The 17,945-nt window shown below is 35.4% G+C and overlaps 1 protein-coding gene across 3 annotated transcripts in view; it reads left to right on the top strand.

Annotated features, from left to right (window-relative positions):
• Positions 1-17,945, top strand: part of CACNA2D1 (calcium voltage-gated channel auxiliary subunit alpha2delta 1) — a 367,656-nt gene that overhangs the window by 239,985 nt on the left and 109,726 nt on the right. For all 3 annotated transcript variants that reach the window (XM_071424021.1, XM_071424020.1, XM_071424022.1), the window contains exon 7: positions 14,767-14,898. In XM_071424021.1, coding sequence (XP_071280122.1) covers positions 14,767-14,898 — 132 coding nt within the window. The remainder of the gene's footprint in view (positions 1-14,766; positions 14,899-17,945) is intronic.

Raw genomic sequence — 17,945 nt, 5'->3', positions numbered from 1 at the left:
TAAGTAAAATAGAGATCATTGCATTGGAAAGTTTAGGGCATGTGATCATGTAAATAAGAATAATGGTATCTTAGTGTACGTGTTTCTTTTATTATGATTTTAATTTAAGTTACTCATTGAAATCTGCTGTTATTTGGTCACCTTGTGGCAAAGGTTTTGTTCTCTCTTCTTTCTTGAATAGCTTTTTTAAATTATTGCAAGGCACAGTAAGGTGCAAGGGAAGTGAAGGAAGTATTTTGGTATAAAGTTTTAAAGACTATTGTATGCATCCTTGGAAGGGGAAGATCCACATTCTTCTTCTCCATATCATCCTTTTTCAGTGCCTTATACTTTTTTTTTTTTTTTAATGACATTATTACAGAAAGTCACATCTGCTGTGTTCAAGAAATTCTGGGCTAAACTTCAAGCCAAGATGGGTTTTGAGTGTCTTCAAAGATGAAGGCACAGCTTGAGAGTTAAAAATCTTAGACAATTCTTTCAGTTGTGTTGTTTATAAATAATTGAATCCTTTTTCTTGCAAGACTACACTGTTTGTTTGTAGTACTGACTAGAGTGGGAAGCATAACAGAAAGCATTCTGGACCTTTTGTTTCAGTAGAGTTGAAGAAAATTAAGATGTTCCATATTAATAAAATCACAAGACAATATTGACTAAACTGAATGTGTGCCTTTCTTCTACCATGTGATCTGCTGCTCCAGAGGCTTTTGTAAGGGTTTTTTTTTTTTTTTTTGGTAAGGATCTAGAAATTTCCTGTTAGAAAATGCATATCACTCTCGTATTTGGAGAGGGGCTGTTATTTGGGGTTTTTGGAGCAATAACTCCAATGACACAGCCCCTTTCCACAGAAGTGTGTCAGTTCTTTATGGCACGGATAAGTCATTTATTTGCTGTTCACATTTCAAGCTCACTTCTCTGAAAGTTGGTTTGACTTCTTAACACTAGTATTGACAACTGAAAATAATTCAAATATCACTAATATGTGCAGGCAGAAATACAGAGAAAGGAAAAAAAAAAAGGTAATACAGTTAAATCTGTTGAACTCTCAATAAGGGACTGATTGTCACTGAGCTAAATTCATCTTTTATCCTTGAAGATTAGAATTGTCGCAGTGCTGAGATTTCTTTGCCACTTGCTCGGATAAATTACTTGATTCATGGTCTCTCATGAATGATCCATTAGCATTTTTCATGCATTGTGGCAGTTAAACTTTCAAAAGACAGAAATATTGTCTGAGTGTTTCAGAGCTGGGGGTCACCATGAAGTCACTAAACTGAGCCATGAGGCAGATGAGCATTGTCCCATCACATCCCATCCCTGGAAAGTGTCCAAGGCCAGGTTGGATGGGGCTTTGAGCAAGCTGGTCCAGTGGAAGGTGCCTCTGCCCATGGCAGGAATTTGGAACCAGAGGAACTTAATAAACCCCATCCAACACAAACAATTCCATGATTCCATGATTATGTAGCAGTCTAAAGAAGAGAAACCAGTGTTTCTGCATTAGAACTTTGGCCTGTTTTTATGTTAAATATACTCTGAAGACCTAACAAATAATTACAGGCTAGCAATGCTGGCATAGTGGCTGAAAGTGTTAGTGTGCAGTTTTGCTACTCATATTGGAGAGAAAACCCTCCCACCTAGCATTCCACATGCATTAATATTAGGGAGATTACTCACATCACTAAATTTGTATTTTTATGTTGCTGATATATCTGCTGATTCAGTTTTAAGTAGGAGATCCCATTGAAGAATTCATTTTTTGCAATATTTAGGGTAACACAATGCTAATTAAATCAGTGAATTTAGCCACTGGATGGAATGCTGAATTATGTCCTGATTTCAAACCCAAAAATTCTAAAAAAGTAAAATGGTTTGCCTGGTTTTTTGCATTTTTTCAGCGACAACAAGCAAACATTCCAGTTTTATAGTTTGGTTTGGTTTGGTGTTTTTTGGGGTTTTTTCGTAGTTTGTATTTTATTTTATCCTTAGCACTGAAGGATAGATGCGAACACTGAAAGCTCTAGGCAGATGAAGCAAGATCATGAGCAAAATATAAATTGCTGGAATGGCTGATGAAAGCCTAGAGTAGGGCTGAACACAACCTGAGGCAAAATTAAGTAGTTATTTATCTCAGCTTCTTCCCACTCCAGGGTAAGAACTAATTTTTGTCTCATCCATACATTGAACTGTTTACTGACTGCTTTTGAAAACATATATGTATAGGTATACATATCTTTACCATGTATTTACAAAATTATTTAATATATAAACCAGATGACATTGAGCATTTAAAATTTATTTAGCTGCAAATTATGTAGCAATGCTTTTAACGTATTTTTTTTTATATGTCTTTGCTTGATTGATGATTGAAAATAGTACAAAATACATAATTTTTTAAAGATTTTCTTTGGGAACCTCTGCAAGTAGCTCAGTTTTAGTTGATTGTATGGAGTTACTGTTTTATTTCCCATTTTCTTTCAAAATAATCAGAGCTAATTTTTTAAGTAATTTTATGAAACCCTTTCTGGTTGTCTCATAAGTATTATTCTTGACTTACTTTCTCAAAGCTTTGCATTTTTTCCTTCTAATTATAGATCTCCCAAAAATGATTTTAATTTTTTTTGGTATCAGTACATATCTGCACAGAACACGCCTGTTCAGCTGATTTTTCATGAATGGCTCTTCATTTCTGCACCAGGTTCATTCTTGCACCACTTTTCTCTTGAGCTCTCACTTTTCTCACTTGATCTCTTCCATTTGTAGTCAGTAAAGTTTCCCTCAGTTTTCAAAACTAGTTCTTCATTTGATCTTCCCTGATAACAGGGGAAGAGAGGTCAGAGGCACAGGGATGTTGAGTAGTGGTTTTTACTTTCCCAAAACTGGGAGGACAGGAGGGAATTGAAGGGTATGGCAGAACTCTGCTAGAAATTCTGTTTTGCTGCTGATTGAGTTCTTCCCTCATGATGAATCCCCAGCTCATGTTCATCTTAATACATTGGGTCTTAATTCTCATTTTAAAATTTTCAGGACATGCAAGATTTCTATTTATTTGATTAGATCATACTTAACAAAATGGAATCATTATACATTAATAATGAACTAATTAATTGTGACAAATTGCAGAGCTGCAGCATTTGTCTCTTGCATTGCCTTGCCTTAGGGGTTATACTCTCCTCAGCAGATGATGGATAACTTGTCTGCTTTTTCAGTTTGTTGGATGTTGTCACTAAGTGTGAACCGGATGCCTTTGACAGTATTTTATGCTTTGCTGTGGCATAAGCTGTCAAGAAGGGAGACAAGGGATAGATACCCAATGATTACTCACCAGGTCATGCACCTGAAATCTCATTTTGCAAGAAAGATTGTCTTTGGCTAGTCCTACAATGTTTCTTTAAATGTTGTCCCTGAAGCAAGCTTGTAGGAGCTTGTTATTCAGAACATTTTTATCTTGCCAGTTTTTTGTCTTTCTCTTGTAGATAACTGAAGGAATATTTTTTTTTTCCTGAAAAAAAATATGTATATCTTATTTTAATGAAAAGAAGTATTTTTGACATTTAATATTTTTTATTTCTTGATTTCAAAAGAAATAATTTGGGGATTATTTAGAGTTTTTTTGGTTTTGGGGTTTTTTTCTTCTTTTTACATTCTGCCAATTATAGGAAGCCTGAAGATCAGAAATAAAAAAAATCAAAAAACCTACATCTCATTTTCATGTTACACACTGGAATAAAATAGCAGTGGCTTTAGTGAAAATGTGTCCACTTGCCACAGGTGGTAAGCTGACCATTATTCTGACTGAATATTTGTATCAAGGAAGCAGTTGGTTTTCAGATAAGAAGTTCATTGTTAAATGTGCTCGAGTTTGTTTGTATGTCTATAAAAATACATATTTGGGTGCTTTTTTATCATGCTCAGGCCATCTTGTTTAGTAAGTTGAGTGCACTCTCCTTGCAGTTATAATAGGAGATATTTTTATGTTCCAAATACGTCTGCTGCTACAGATAACTGCAAATTGTGATGTGACAGTGTGCATGAGACAGAATGACTCTAGAGCATGAAGTGTTGACTGTGAACTTCTTTGCCATTGGAAATCAAGTTGTTCTAACTCTCAGCTACCTGATTTATTTGACAACTCCTGCTTTATGAGAGCTGGATCTGCCCGTGGTACTATTGTGGCTCAGATCAGAAATGCCCTTGGTAAGAAAACAGTTTGGCCCCAGTTACTGCAGCTGGCACTGCTGAGCTGCTCAGAGGGTGGCAGCTGGATGTTCCTGTGGTGCAGCCAAAGAGAAGATGCACTCTCACAGTGCCCCTGCCCACATCTGCTGTTAGTGGACATTCAGGCTACAGCACAGGGCAGATCCAGCAGAAAATAAAATCTCCAAATCCTCTATATGAAAATTGTAATCCCAGTGGCAACTTTTTCAATATGCATAGCTGATTCCATTGCCCTGCCATTAATAGAGGTGAAGCCTATGAAACCAAGGTGCTGTTAGAAAAGCAAAAAATTGAGTTTCTTACAAGAAGCTTTCTTTTGCTTCATTGGTTCTTTTGGTTTTTGGGTTTTTTTGCTTGTTTGTTTGTTTTCCTGAAAGTTATTTGAAAAAAAAATTGTTCTTTCTTCTTCCATTTTTGAAACTATTGCTGCAATGGGTTGTTAGCAGATTGGGCCATTATTTCCCTGGAGTACAACCTGAATTGATGCAGAATGTCAGAGCACAGTGGGATTTAGCAGGTGCTGAGCTGCTGGCATTCAGTTTTGCTTCTTTCATTCATCAAATATGGAAGTTAAACATGTGAAGAAATGCCTGAAAAAATGAATCTGAAGTTTGGTTTATTTCACTATGTCATATGAATCCTACATTTTATTTTAAATCCAGATTCATACTTTTATAGCCTCCTCCTTTATCCTGGGAAATATGACATTCTGTATCCTTACCCCCTGACTTCAGTTGAAAATAACTGCTTAAAATACTGTATGACTTCATGGTTTTTTTTTATAATATATTCTTGACTAATTTGTTTCCATATGCATGTTTTCACTCCATAGCCATTGCTCCAGCTGTGTCTTTATTTCCTTAGCACATTGTTTGCTCCCTAGTATTGGAAACAATCCATACAGAAGCCTTTAGAAACCTCAAACTCAGCAGCTTCTCTCATTTTAAAAGCTCTGTTTATGCAGTATTTACTCATTCAGGAAAGATTATGTGCCTTAGTTAAGTATGGGAGGCTAAAGTAATTAAAATGTAGTACACTTTGGGCCATTAGGGTAGGTACTTATAACAAGATAAAATTTCCTCTTAAACAGTAAAGTAGATGTTAGATAAGATGTCTTTCTTCATCCCATTCCAGTTTTCTGCGATTTTACTGCCTTGTCCTGTGGTTTTATATTGACAAAGTAAATTAAAAACAAGGAGACCTTAGTAAGCAAGTTTTTAATTTTTAATTTTTTTTTTTTTGGTCTGGACATTGTAGAACAAAGAACTTCTATACTGAGTGATTAAAGCAGCAAATAGAGAAAATTCAGATGAATATATACTCATGAGAGTACCCATGACATGGAAGCAGACAAAAACAACTACAAAGAAGCTTAATTTTACTGTGTTCTCAAAGATCCTTTTGAGTTTTTGGTTTTTTTATTATTTCAAAGGCATTCGGATTCTTATGAAGTGATTTATAAGAATTTTTTTTTAATTTTTTTTAGAACATCTAAAGCAACAAGCCCCAGCTCCTAATATTGTCATCTGCTTATTGGATCAGACTGACAAAATACTATGTACAAAGAGAGTGGCTGAACACTGCAGGATTACAGTGTCCTGAAGACAGGGGATAAAATCAGTTCCCTAGGCAGTAAATTTTTTGTCATTAACTTCAGGGAGGCCAGGATTCACTGGAACACAGCTTGGCATCTCAGAAGAACAGGACTGGGAACCTGTGTGTTCCTCCACATAGTGTAAGCTCTGTAGAAGAAAAGAATTTTATATGGTTTTCCTTTTGCAAAGGGACAGGGAAAGGCTTTATAGCAAGAAATAGGAATGTCTTCAGAGCAAGAAGCTCCTCTGTTTATGCAGGCAGCAAGCTTTCAATTTTCTGGTATTCTATAGCCCCATAATCTTTGAGAGGAGTTTTATTCTTGCTCCCTCTACATAATCTGGGGAACAACACCAAACCATAATTACTTAGCAGTCAAGGTACAGTACCTATGATGATGCTAGAGCCAAGAATAACAATTTCTGTTCTGTTTTTATATTCTGAGAACTCATCATGCAATTGCATATGGTAAACATTTTCTTCTGTTAGAGAGAGGGGTAGCTGAATTTCAGAAAATATCAGTCTGCTTTCTCTTTGGACCAGCCTATGACCAAAAACAAGAAGAAAAACAGCAAAAAACAATGCCTGTAGAAATTTAATTGTTTTTAATTCACAAGACTCATCCATGAGCTGATTGGAATATTGATGAGAAGCAGGAGCTGTCACATCTTTACCAGCTCAGGTGATGAAACAGACCTTGTCTCATCATCATTTTTCTCATGTTTCCTACTTGAGCACTATATTCCCCTCACATTTGGTGTGTCTTAGATTGCTGGTGCCAGAGATATATTTTAAATAAAATAAACCAGTCTGCTACTCCTTAATATTTCACATATATGGGGATTAGATTAGAATCCATTACCAAATCCTCTGTATTACTTTAATATTTCTTAAAATATGTGTTCTCCATTTATTACATATATAAGAAAATTATTTTTACAGTACAAAAATTATTAATAATTTATTTTAATATTTTATAATATAGACAACATGCATATGTATATACTCTATTTAGAAATATATGTGAAGTCAATATAGATATCCATAGTTTATTTGCAAGCATTTAATATTCATTAATTAGAGATGGATAAGTGGTTTTACTTCCAATTCTTGCTCTGCCATTAATACTTCATAAAAGTGCATTTTTGTGGTTACTAAATTTAAGCTTCTAAACAGACATTTTCTTTATTTGTAACAAAGGGTGACATATCAGAGTAGGGCAGCTTTTTGCTTGCCAAATCCAATTCTTAATCTAGCTAGTTCATGTCATTCCTTTAATAAAGTGATCAAGCTCAGTCTTAAATGATCTGGGCTGCTTGCTGGTATCTCATAGCAAAAGACCATTTTAGGACATTCTGCTATAAAAGCGACCTTCTAACTGCCTTTTCTAATTTATTCTTGAGTACTTTCTACCCCTTGGCTGTGCCATTTCTACCCTTACTCTTACATACCATTTTTGAGGGTGGGCTTCCTTTCTGACTCATTTTTTAAGCTGCATCACTGAACCTCTGTCTATTTTCAGAGGACGGATTTTCTGTTCTTCCCAGCCCATCTTTGTGGCCATTTTCAGCATTGTGTCCACTTGCAGTTCATGTCCTTGTCATGATGGATGAAACAAACTTACAGAGTCCCAAACAATATGATGAGTGGTCTTTATTTATTGTACTACCACATCTCTGGTTTTGCTGGAGATATGTGTGCTTTCCAGTTTGCCATGGCTGGGGAGAGGAAAGAAGGAGATGTTGGTGGATGTTATTCATGTTGTAAGAAAAACTGTAAAAACTTTTTTAGGAGGTGATCTGCAAAAAAACAGACAGGATGGCATCAGTTCTGAATTAACTCTTTCCAGACTGCAATTAAAACAAAATATGATGGAAAACAGCAAAATAGTTTTAAAAATGCAGAAAGCATGAAGTAAAAGATCATTTTTGCATGAGTTTGTCTGTTCCTAGTTCTTTTCCTTCTCACTTAAGCCAACTTTTGCTTGGGATGTACTGATCTTTTAAGGTGCTCTAAAAGTTATTGAAGTGGTGGTACTGTGGCAGAATGATCACAGATCTTAATAAATTATTCTAGAACAGCATTTTCAGACAGTCTTTTGATTGGTTTTATTTGGTTTTGTTAACACCTAATTAATTTTTTTTTGAGAGAAAAGTCTTCATTAAAGATCAAGCATATCTCTGTACTTACTTTAATTTCAATGTCACTAGGATATCCTTTGAAATGCTAACAAAAAATTAGAGCAAATGAAGGAAGAGCAGAGTTAATATATGAAAGATGTGTGTATTTTTTTGATAATTAATCCCTTATATTTCCATTAAAATACATCATATTTATCTCTTTGTAATTTTTCTGGTCGTTTGTTTTTAAGGTTTTTTGGGTTTTTTTAAAGAAAGAATTATTTCCAAATAGTGACTCTACTTTCAAGTATTCTGTAAGACTAACAGTGAATAGTATTATTATTTTTATAATAGTAAAATAATAATAAGGGGTTTTCAGGTTCTCAGACTGTGCATATCTCTACAAAATCTGAAAAGTCCTCTAGAACCACTCTAATGAACAGTATTTTTGACACATTTTGTCTTGCCATCTTCCCAGAATAACCTTACAGAACTATGTGGTTGACATTGGGTATTATTCCATTCTGAAATACATCCTGGCATATTTTGAGATAAGAGGAAGCAAGGCAACAATGTGTAAGATGCACATATGCTGTTTCCAGCATGGGGTGCAGTTTAGAATATGGGTGTCTGTTGTGTTTTGTGGAGATAAACAAATCGTGTACTAAAGAATCTGTGTCTCTGCATTGTATTCACTCTTTTTTGTTGAATTATAATAGAAGCCTAATTCCATCTTCTGTTCTTGACATTTTTATTCTCATTTCCCTCTCCTGGCTGTCGCTTATTTTAATAAGATTTTACTGTGCTTCTCTGGCTATCAGTATATGGCAGCAAAGCCAGGCAGCAGACAACATATAGTATTGCCAATTAATTTACTTGATTTGGCACAGACACAACAGTATTCTAGACTTCAGTGACTTCTTAATGGAATTATTTATAGAAATGTCTGAGACATAATGTCAAATATCTAATGAGGCATGGAGAAGTTGTTAATTTAAAAAAAAGTACATGACATTTTATCATTTATGCTTTAATTGTGAGTGTAAAATATCTATAGAACTTGAAATTATTTGATTCAATAATTGCTCCATTTATTAAAAAAATGTATTTTAATACTTTGGTTTTATTCACTATTAAATGCATATTATCCAAACAGTTCTGATTATCCAGTAATTTTAAATTATGATATGTTGGGATATGGAAATGCTTCATTCAAAGTAAGATTTTGTAGCAAATTTGAAGTGTAATATGTACAAGATCTATAAGAGCATTGTATAATGACCTGTCCAGTTGGAAATTCCACTATATGACAAGGGTTGTTTGTTCAATTCAAAGACCTATTTTTGCTTTTTCTCCCTTGCTTTGAGTGAAAAGGATACATTGCCTTGGCATTTGTATAAAATTGTTCTGATAAAATTTGGGAGTCTAAAAGAGAGGGTGAATAGTACCCAGTTTCCTTATCTCTAGAAATTTTGCTATTACTCTCCTTCACCTGTTTTCTAATCAGCTGTAAAGTTTCTTTGGATGACTCTTTTGAGTTGGACTCTTTCCTATGGTTTTGTATAAAAAGCATAAATGTCTAAATTCGGGTTTCTAATGCCACTCAAAGGGCCATTTACCCTGGAGAAAACGTTCATTTTGAAGCCACTATAAATCTTTTCCTTGCTTTGGCCTTTTTGCTATTGCAAGAGAGAAGAAGCTGACTTATAACACACATCTAAATTCAAAGGGTTGAAGTTCAAGTTACTACTAGAACAGTTCTTCAAATTATATTTGGGAGTTATGTAGAGAATTCATGTGTTTGTGGGTATATAGATGTATATGCATAGTAAAGACACACATATGGATAAGCCAGTGCAAAACTCCATTTTAAAAGTACCTTGAAATAAAATGTCTATTCCTTCCTAGTCCCATGTAAGAGAAGACAGAAGTGCAACTTTCCAGTGGCAGTGGAGAGTGAATAAAATTCTGTATATTTTAACATAAACATTAAGGAATATAATATTTTAAAAGATTGGTGAAACACACAAGTCATAAAAAAACTAGTTTATACCTTCAGTAGAGTTTCTCTGTTATCAGATGAGCATGGCTACAGATGGAAGCGTCTCTGTCTGCACACATATGCAAAAATATGCACTTGCAAAAGTATTGTCCCTCTTTGCCCACTTTTGGATACCATAACTAATTGAAAATCTACATTTAAATCACAACAATTACTACTTAGTGTTATCTTTGAAGAAATCAATTGGTCAACTTCATTAAGCGTAGTATGGAAGGGTAACACATTCCAGACATTAAAAGAAGATTAATGAATTGCTGAGGAGCTCCCTTCTCTTCTCCCCCGTGTCTGTGTTAGCTGCCACATCAGGGAACAGCAGCTCACATATTTTCAGAGATAGGAAATAGCTCTCAGGCTTTTCAAATCAAGTTGTTCCCTGTCTTGTATGCAGGCCAGAGCCTCCACATTGAATAAATCATCAGAAGTGTGTTTCAGTTCTTTTAAAGAAGGTACAGCAGTGCTCCCTATTTTTTATTGATTGCATTTGTAGGGGAAAATTGAATTCATTCCTTGTCAAGGCCCCTAAACCTCATATCATAAAGAAGAAGGAAAAAATGAAAAGATGGATGGACTTTAGTGACATTAGCCACAAAGAATGATCTTTCATATTGTGTGATGATGAATTTTATTTTTTCATCTTGCTTGTAGCATGTGAAAGGTAGCAGCTGATGTACTCTGAAGTAGTAATCTTCAAAGACTTCTTTTAGAAGAACTGAAAATAAGCTTATTGGAGAGTTTATTCCAACTAGATTTTCTGTCAATTATCAGTCACGAGCTCTTTCCTGTATGTAAGTTAACTCAAAGAAAGGCAAGTAGATATACAGAAGTGTGACTGTAACACCTCTAAACATTTTATTTTAGTAAAATGCATTTTTTTCCAAACAGAAAATAAATTTACACTGCCTCTGTGAGGTCAATACAAACTGTCTCTCCAATCAGGGTATTCTGACAGGTGCTATGTTCTCTACTATGAGCTGGTGAAAGTACCACAGCTTTGATTTTTATGTGTCAATTGAGAATCAGGATATTTTATAAGGAATCATTGGAAGGGTAGTTTTTTTTTTGCTGATTAGGACTGGGTTTGCTTGCTTTTCTTTTGGAAAGTTTCAAATCCATTGCTGTAGGCTTTAAACCAGAACTCAGAGGTATTGGTTTGAAGTTGTCTATTACCAGTGATATTGCATTCCAAAAAATACAAAGGGAAAGAATTGAGAACTTGATTTACAGCTCTTTTTTTTTTAAGTTCAGGGTGTATGCTTTAGCAGAAGGAAAACATTAATAGAAGCTGTGGAAAAACACTTAGAAAAAATAAACTATTCAAACTAAAATACCCAGCACCCTTTTCCTCATTTACTGACTACTGGTTTAGTTAACACAGTTGTGGGTGCATTCTATATCAAGTATACTTCTAGACAGAATGAAAAAATCCATCCAACAAACCAACCAAAAAACGAAAATAACAAACCACTCCAGGAATTATTTTAATGATCATATAATCATTTATTTGAGTATCAGTCCCACCAAATAAACTCTGTTTCTGTTCCAAACGCATTTTTTTGTCATAATGAGAAAGTGAATTAAGAAGAGGGTGATATATGTTGAGCCTGTCATGTGTTATTGTTTATTACAGAAATGAGACTTGGGCCATTTAACTGTGAATTTCTGGGGTGCAGGAATATCTGCAATATTGCAGAATAGGAATATATTGCAAACTGATAGTAGCCTTTTCCCAGATTTATTACAGTTTCCTTTTGTTAAGATACTCTGTTCTTGTTGCTTTTCTTGAGTTCCATATTATTTTTTTTTTTAATTCCAGCTTCAGGTCTTGGGCCATTTGAGTGTTTTGGTCTTTTCCCCTTGCTGAAGACTCTTGGATTTTTCTCTAGGCTGTTGTATTTATCTCCAGGAGAAAGTTAAAGTTATAGAGGAGGAGGAGGAAGGGGAAAGTAGGACATAATTAATATCATAAAACTCTTAAATCTCACTGTAAAACACCATTTCCCTATAAACACCATTTCCCTAAAATTGCACACAAGATCTAGTAATCCTTATCTCTTTCTTTATAGCCTAATCTCAACAAGTCTAATAAAGTGCAAAAATTATCAGTTCTAGTTTTTAGATTTGGCACCTCAGTATTTAGGTATTTTTTCTATGTGTAGACTTTTTTTAGTATATGTTCATTTGAGATATATATTTGCATATATATGATTGTGTATGTGCAGAGGTGTGTGTGTACAGATGTAACTATTTGCAATACATTTTTGGGTGATATTGCAATCCTAGAATCATAAAATATACTAAGTGGGAAGGGACACATCAGGATCACTAAGTACAGCTCCTGGCTCCAGGACCCGTGTTCCTCTAGAGAATTGTCCAGATGCTTCTTGAGCTCTGTCAGGCTTGGGGCTGTACTCACATCCCTGGGGAGCCTGTTCCAGTGCTCAGCCACCCTCTGGATGAAGAACCTTTCCCTGATACCCAGCCTAAACCTTCCCTGGCACAGCTCCCTGTTTTCTCCTTGAGTCCCCTCTCTGGTCTCAGGAGTGAAGACATTGGTACCTGTCCCTCCAAATACGAAGCAGTATCATGAAAAGAAACAAAATCAAGCTGAAAATATCTTGTCTACCTAAGTGACAGAGCTTCTAATGACCTAATGGAGCCACTTCTGGATGCCAGATTTGACACAAAGTCAAGTTTAGAGAGTCTGTACATATCTTTAATTGCACTGCAGGTCAAACAGGATCTAAGACATAATTGAACAGTAACCATTTAAAAATTATAATTAACATCTCATGGTGCCTCAGGGAATTTTTCTTCTTTACATAAACATATATTTATTTATAATTATCCACTTGACAAAAAGAGAGGTATATAATACAAGCTTATCACTTAGAGGAAATCTCAAGAGTTGGAAATTTAATTTGATATTTCTTCAGAAAGCTAACTCTTGAGAGAGTAATATCTTAAAACTCCTCTGAAAAAAAACAGATAAACCTTTCTGCAAAATATATGGTGTAGCAATTTTCTCCTTAACCTTATAAAAACAAGCTTGTAAAATTTAATGTTGTGATCTCATTTCTCTAGTACCTTTTAAGAGCCTTACTCTGGAAATGGGTTGTAATGGCTGTTAACTCTCAATCCATCCTTATTTTTATCTTTTTTTTTCATTGTAGCAGGGGTTTAGAATGTGGACCTACATATCAAATTTTGCTCTGTAATTCCATTCAGGTTCCTTAAATGTGAATTGGTTTTATTTCAGCTTGACTTGCCCATTTGCAAAAGATGAATTTCCTTTCCTGTGTGCAATACCATAATGTAAACAGGATCTCTATGACAAGTGACAGTTTCCATTGGATTTATACCTACATCTTTAGATTTTTTCAAAGGTTTTTTTTTCTCTAGGTTGCTTTCTACTCTTGGCTCTCTGATATAGGTGCTTAAATTTAAGAAATATTGCTTACAATCCCAGTATGCAACACAAAAGAAAGAATTAGTGACTAAACCATCAAAAAGCCTTTGCTTTTCAAAAATAAGTATGCATTTGAAATTACCTAAAATTGGTGGTGGGGGAGGGAGGAGAATTAATGAAATACTTACAACTGATTGAGGTGAAAAGCATGATTTATCATAGGATGTTTTGTTTCACAAAGCAATTTCATTGATTACTGAGCCTAGTCCATTGATTCTTTAGTGCAGCAGTGTTGATCACTTAATGTTCAATTTCAAAGTTTCCCAATATAGGTCTTTCTCAAGAAGGTATAGAACATGTTAAAATATTCCATATTGGTTTCATGATATAAACTATTTGATTGATTAAAGCAAGTATTGGTACAGGAGAACTTTATGAATATAAGTTTCTGTGTAACTGGCAACATAGTGTTTAGCTGAAATGTAACTTTTCTTGTATTTTAAGTTAATTGACCCAAATCATAAATGTTAACATTCACTTTGCTGTCCTTACTGTCAGAGCCCAGATCTATGACCATTAAAAACTTTTTAGTCTGTGCTAATGAGCACTGCTGTTCATGCAGCCCCACCTTAATAGTAGCAATAATCATCAGTGTCTTTTTCCCATATAATCCATTTTGAAAGGGACATCTCTGTTACATTTATATTATACCAACTTTTGTTGATGTCATTCTACTCATTCTTATTGCAGTACACTGTAATTAGCCAGCATTTTTCTGTAAACAGTCTTCTCTGTGGCTGGGAAGTGCAATTAGAGTAACATCTCAGAAAAGAAGTAATGTGGCAGACAATATTTTTTTAAAAATACAGCACAAAATGAGCGACACTCACAAGCTGAGATATCCAAGGCAAAAATGGGCACCTTTATTTGCAGGCCTCAATATTTATAGAATTCCAAAAGTCACCCTGGATTGGAGGTTGAAATTGCCACCTCTCCCACCACACTGGTCAAACAAACAGTCCATCAGTTCTCTCCTCCTCCAGAAAGGAATGCAAAACAATCATTATTTACATGAAAAGTACGTGAGAAACTCCATTACAAAAATGTAAACAGCAGAAGGCTTAGAAGAACAAGTGACAATTGTGCAAATAAACCCAGGATCATGGCATGCAAATACTGCAACAGGAAGAAGAAAGTGCGAGCAATTTAAAGAAAATGCCCATGGAAAAGAAGTGTGTTTCTTAAAATTTAATTTCTGGATCAGTTACATTGAATCTCATCACTTTCTTAATGTTCCAGCTTCCTTTTTGTAGCTGCTGCTTCCTGTGTTAGGATGGGATGTTCTAATAGCAGATTTGTTTTGTCTTTGACAGCAACGATCGTGTTAAATGAGCTCAACTGGACGGCAGCGCTGGACGATGTGTTCAAGCGGAACCGGGAAGAGGACCCCACGTTATTATGGCAGGTTTTTGGCAGTGCCACTGGCCTGGCAAGGTATTACCCAGGTAACTGAACTGTCCTAGACTGTGGGGGTACCAGTTGTCGGTTTTTCTGGGTCTGGATTGAAGGCAGTTGAGACAGTAATTAATGTTTGGACTCAAGTGTTTGTTATTTCTTATCAGTAAAACAGTCTCACTACTGTGAGTTCAGCAGCCTTTCATTAGAAGGCACAAAATGGGCAAAAATCTCTTGTTACAAGGTCTTGTAAGACTGAAATATCCAATTAAGAACTGACACCTAGATTGTTTTCCCTTTTAACCCAATAACTGATCCCAATGAGCTGCAATGGAGACTTTAATGCCCAATTACAAAATGCCACCCAAACCCATGAAGAAGAAGCATGATGAAAAAACCCAGGATGACACCCTGTGCCCTCCATCTTGCTTCCATCCTCAACATACTAAAAATCCCAAAACCTAAATTTCTCACCAAGTGATACACCTGCACTACTCTCTATAACTTATTTCACACTTCTGTGGATTCTATTCTGTCTTGAAGTCTAGGAAACTTTCTCCATGAATGAGGGTCAAAGTCAGTGCTCCCCTGGGGGTCAGGGCACCCCAGAGCAGAGACAGAAATATTCCTGATTCTCTGGGTTTCCACGCTAAACAACTGTCCTGTGCTGAATATTGCATTGAAAATATTCTCAATTATCTACGAGCAGTGAAATATAACTAAAAATTGCTTTTTTACATAGGCACTGTTTCTTTATATCAGAATTACACACTCAAGGACTGTGAAATTATTCTGGCATAAAGCTAACATGAGGGGGAAGGAACTGGGAGTGAAATACATAATTAGTATTATTTTTTAAGTAAGAAGAACAGAAGATTATGTCATTTGAAAAGCAGAAGTGTTTAATTTATTTTTTCTATTATTTTCTATATCTTGTGTAACTAATCACTTGAATATTTACAAGTGAGATTTTTGTACTTGTCTAGTTTTTAAGATAGTGACGTAGAAAGTAGACATATAGTCATGTTTAGCATCAGTGAAAATGTGAGTACACCATGCTATGTTCATGTCTCTCAGAATCCACAACCCTTGACAGGTACATCTTTGCTATTAGAGCCAAGGTCAATTCAACTTGATTACTTCAACCAGCATTTGTTTCACCAAAGAATCTCATCACTTGATCACACTAATTATATTAAATAGATGTATATTTTACTTAATTTAGATAATGAGTAGCCTGAATTTGATTTTTGCTGTTTGCTGTGTAAAGGAAAGCCTTGTTTTATGGCAAGACCTGTGCTGCTGCTACTGCTGTTGTTAAATGATGCTCCTACCAATGCCTGAATAATGTGTCCACTACACACACAACAGTGTGTTGTGTGAAGCATGTTGACTCATGCCTACAACTGCCTGAGGAGGAATTTTGAGAACCTTTCTCTTCTGTTTATACAAGATTGTTTGTGTTTCTGAGGGCAAAGGGGATTATTCTGAAGCTGTTATTGTATCATTAGCACAAGTGCTAGCACAGGCAGAGAAACTGCCTCAGGCTAGTTTACAGGAAGAATATTTCATAGCACTTGAATCCTGTTTGTTTTGTCATGCTGGATGATCATGAAATAAATACAGGGAGATGTTGCAGGAAAAAAATATTGAAAATGCAAATTTATTATTTACTTTGTTTTCCAACTCTTCCAATGCTTTTGGGATCTATCCTCATGTGTGGGGCCAGCACTTGCAATGGATTACTATGTGATGTTTTTTTAGTACAGAAAAAGAATGTTTCTTAAAAATATCTCTCAGCCAATCTCTAGGAAATATTTCACTTGAAAATAAATCCCATATATTTAAAACTAGATTCTTAAATCTAGCTAACCTGTCTACTCCAGTAGTTCACCAACACAACATAGAAGCCTCAAAATCTCTATGTATTCTTCCTTAGAACACATGTATAAAATGGAAGAAGCTTTTCTCTGTTTTGCAGGTGCAAATGTTACTTGTATATACTTCACCTAAACACAATTTTAAATTTAGTGTAAAGCCCAGAGACTCACACCTGCTAATTATTCCACAGCTAAGTATTTAACAGCTCTCCAATTCTGTCAGAACATAACTTCATAAATTCCTAAGTGATTCTCCAGTTTTTAAATGCTGGACATACATACACAGTGTAGTCTTATACTCTGCAGGTTATATCTGTTTTGTGCATCTGCTTCCCATTGTAGCTCAAAATGGAAAGCCTTTTACATTTTAGATTTGTATAATAGGTCTTTGTGCAAGGCTCTCCATTCCTCTCTTGTTGTAAACTTTTTCTCAGTTTGCTGACACAACAGATGTTCTAAAAATTAATTTAGGTTTCATATGCTGAAGTGGATGCTTTTCACACTTGCATTTTGAAAATTATATTATAAATTGTAAAAAATTGCTTCATTATATTGGCCCTTGGAATGCCTGTTTCAAAATGATGAATTTTTCCATAGTGATGATATTTTTGAAAGAATTTGGAAATACCAAAACCCAAAATTAAAATCCATAGATAAGTCTGTTCATTATTATCTGGAACATATTCACCCAGTCTTTCTTCCCATGTTAAAAAAAAAGTTCAGTACCTCTAAGCTACAAAGGGTGTTTTCAAACAGAGTTTTTTGTGTATTAATGTTTTTTATCTGATATTGTCCCACTGCTTTGAGTCATGAGCAAGGGGTACATCACTTCTGCCCTTGGGCTGTCCTTTCCACCATAGTAACCAACAGCATGAAGGGATCTTTTTGTGAGCAGCCCTGTGAGAATGAAGAATGTGCAAACTATGAATGTTTGAGCCACCAGCACCCCAGTTTTCCCCCATCACTCATGGGTACATTCTTCTCCCCAGACCTGGGCTGATGAGACCATCCTGTCACCTTTATTTTACCCCAAGTTCCTGCTGCAGTCCCAGTTCCAGTGAGCAGCCCTATTTGGGGAGGGATGGGCTTTGGTGGGCAGGGATGGAGAGCCTTTGCAGCTGTGCAAGGATTCTTAGAGGATTTTAGCATGTTTAGGCCATTAACCATTTCATTCTCTCACATTGCTATCAATATTCTCAGCAGTTTCAATGGCAGCA

The sequence above is a fragment of the Agelaius tricolor genome, unplaced genomic scaffold, assembly GCF_023055355.1.
Source record: "Agelaius tricolor isolate 1412-34295 unplaced genomic scaffold, bAgeTri1.0.p SCAF_3, whole genome shotgun sequence".
NCBI classification, from domain to species: domain Eukaryota; kingdom Metazoa; phylum Chordata; class Aves; order Passeriformes; family Icteridae; genus Agelaius; species Agelaius tricolor.
Note: the sequence above shows the minus strand (reverse complement) of the source record. Positions and strands in the feature narration are given on the sequence as shown.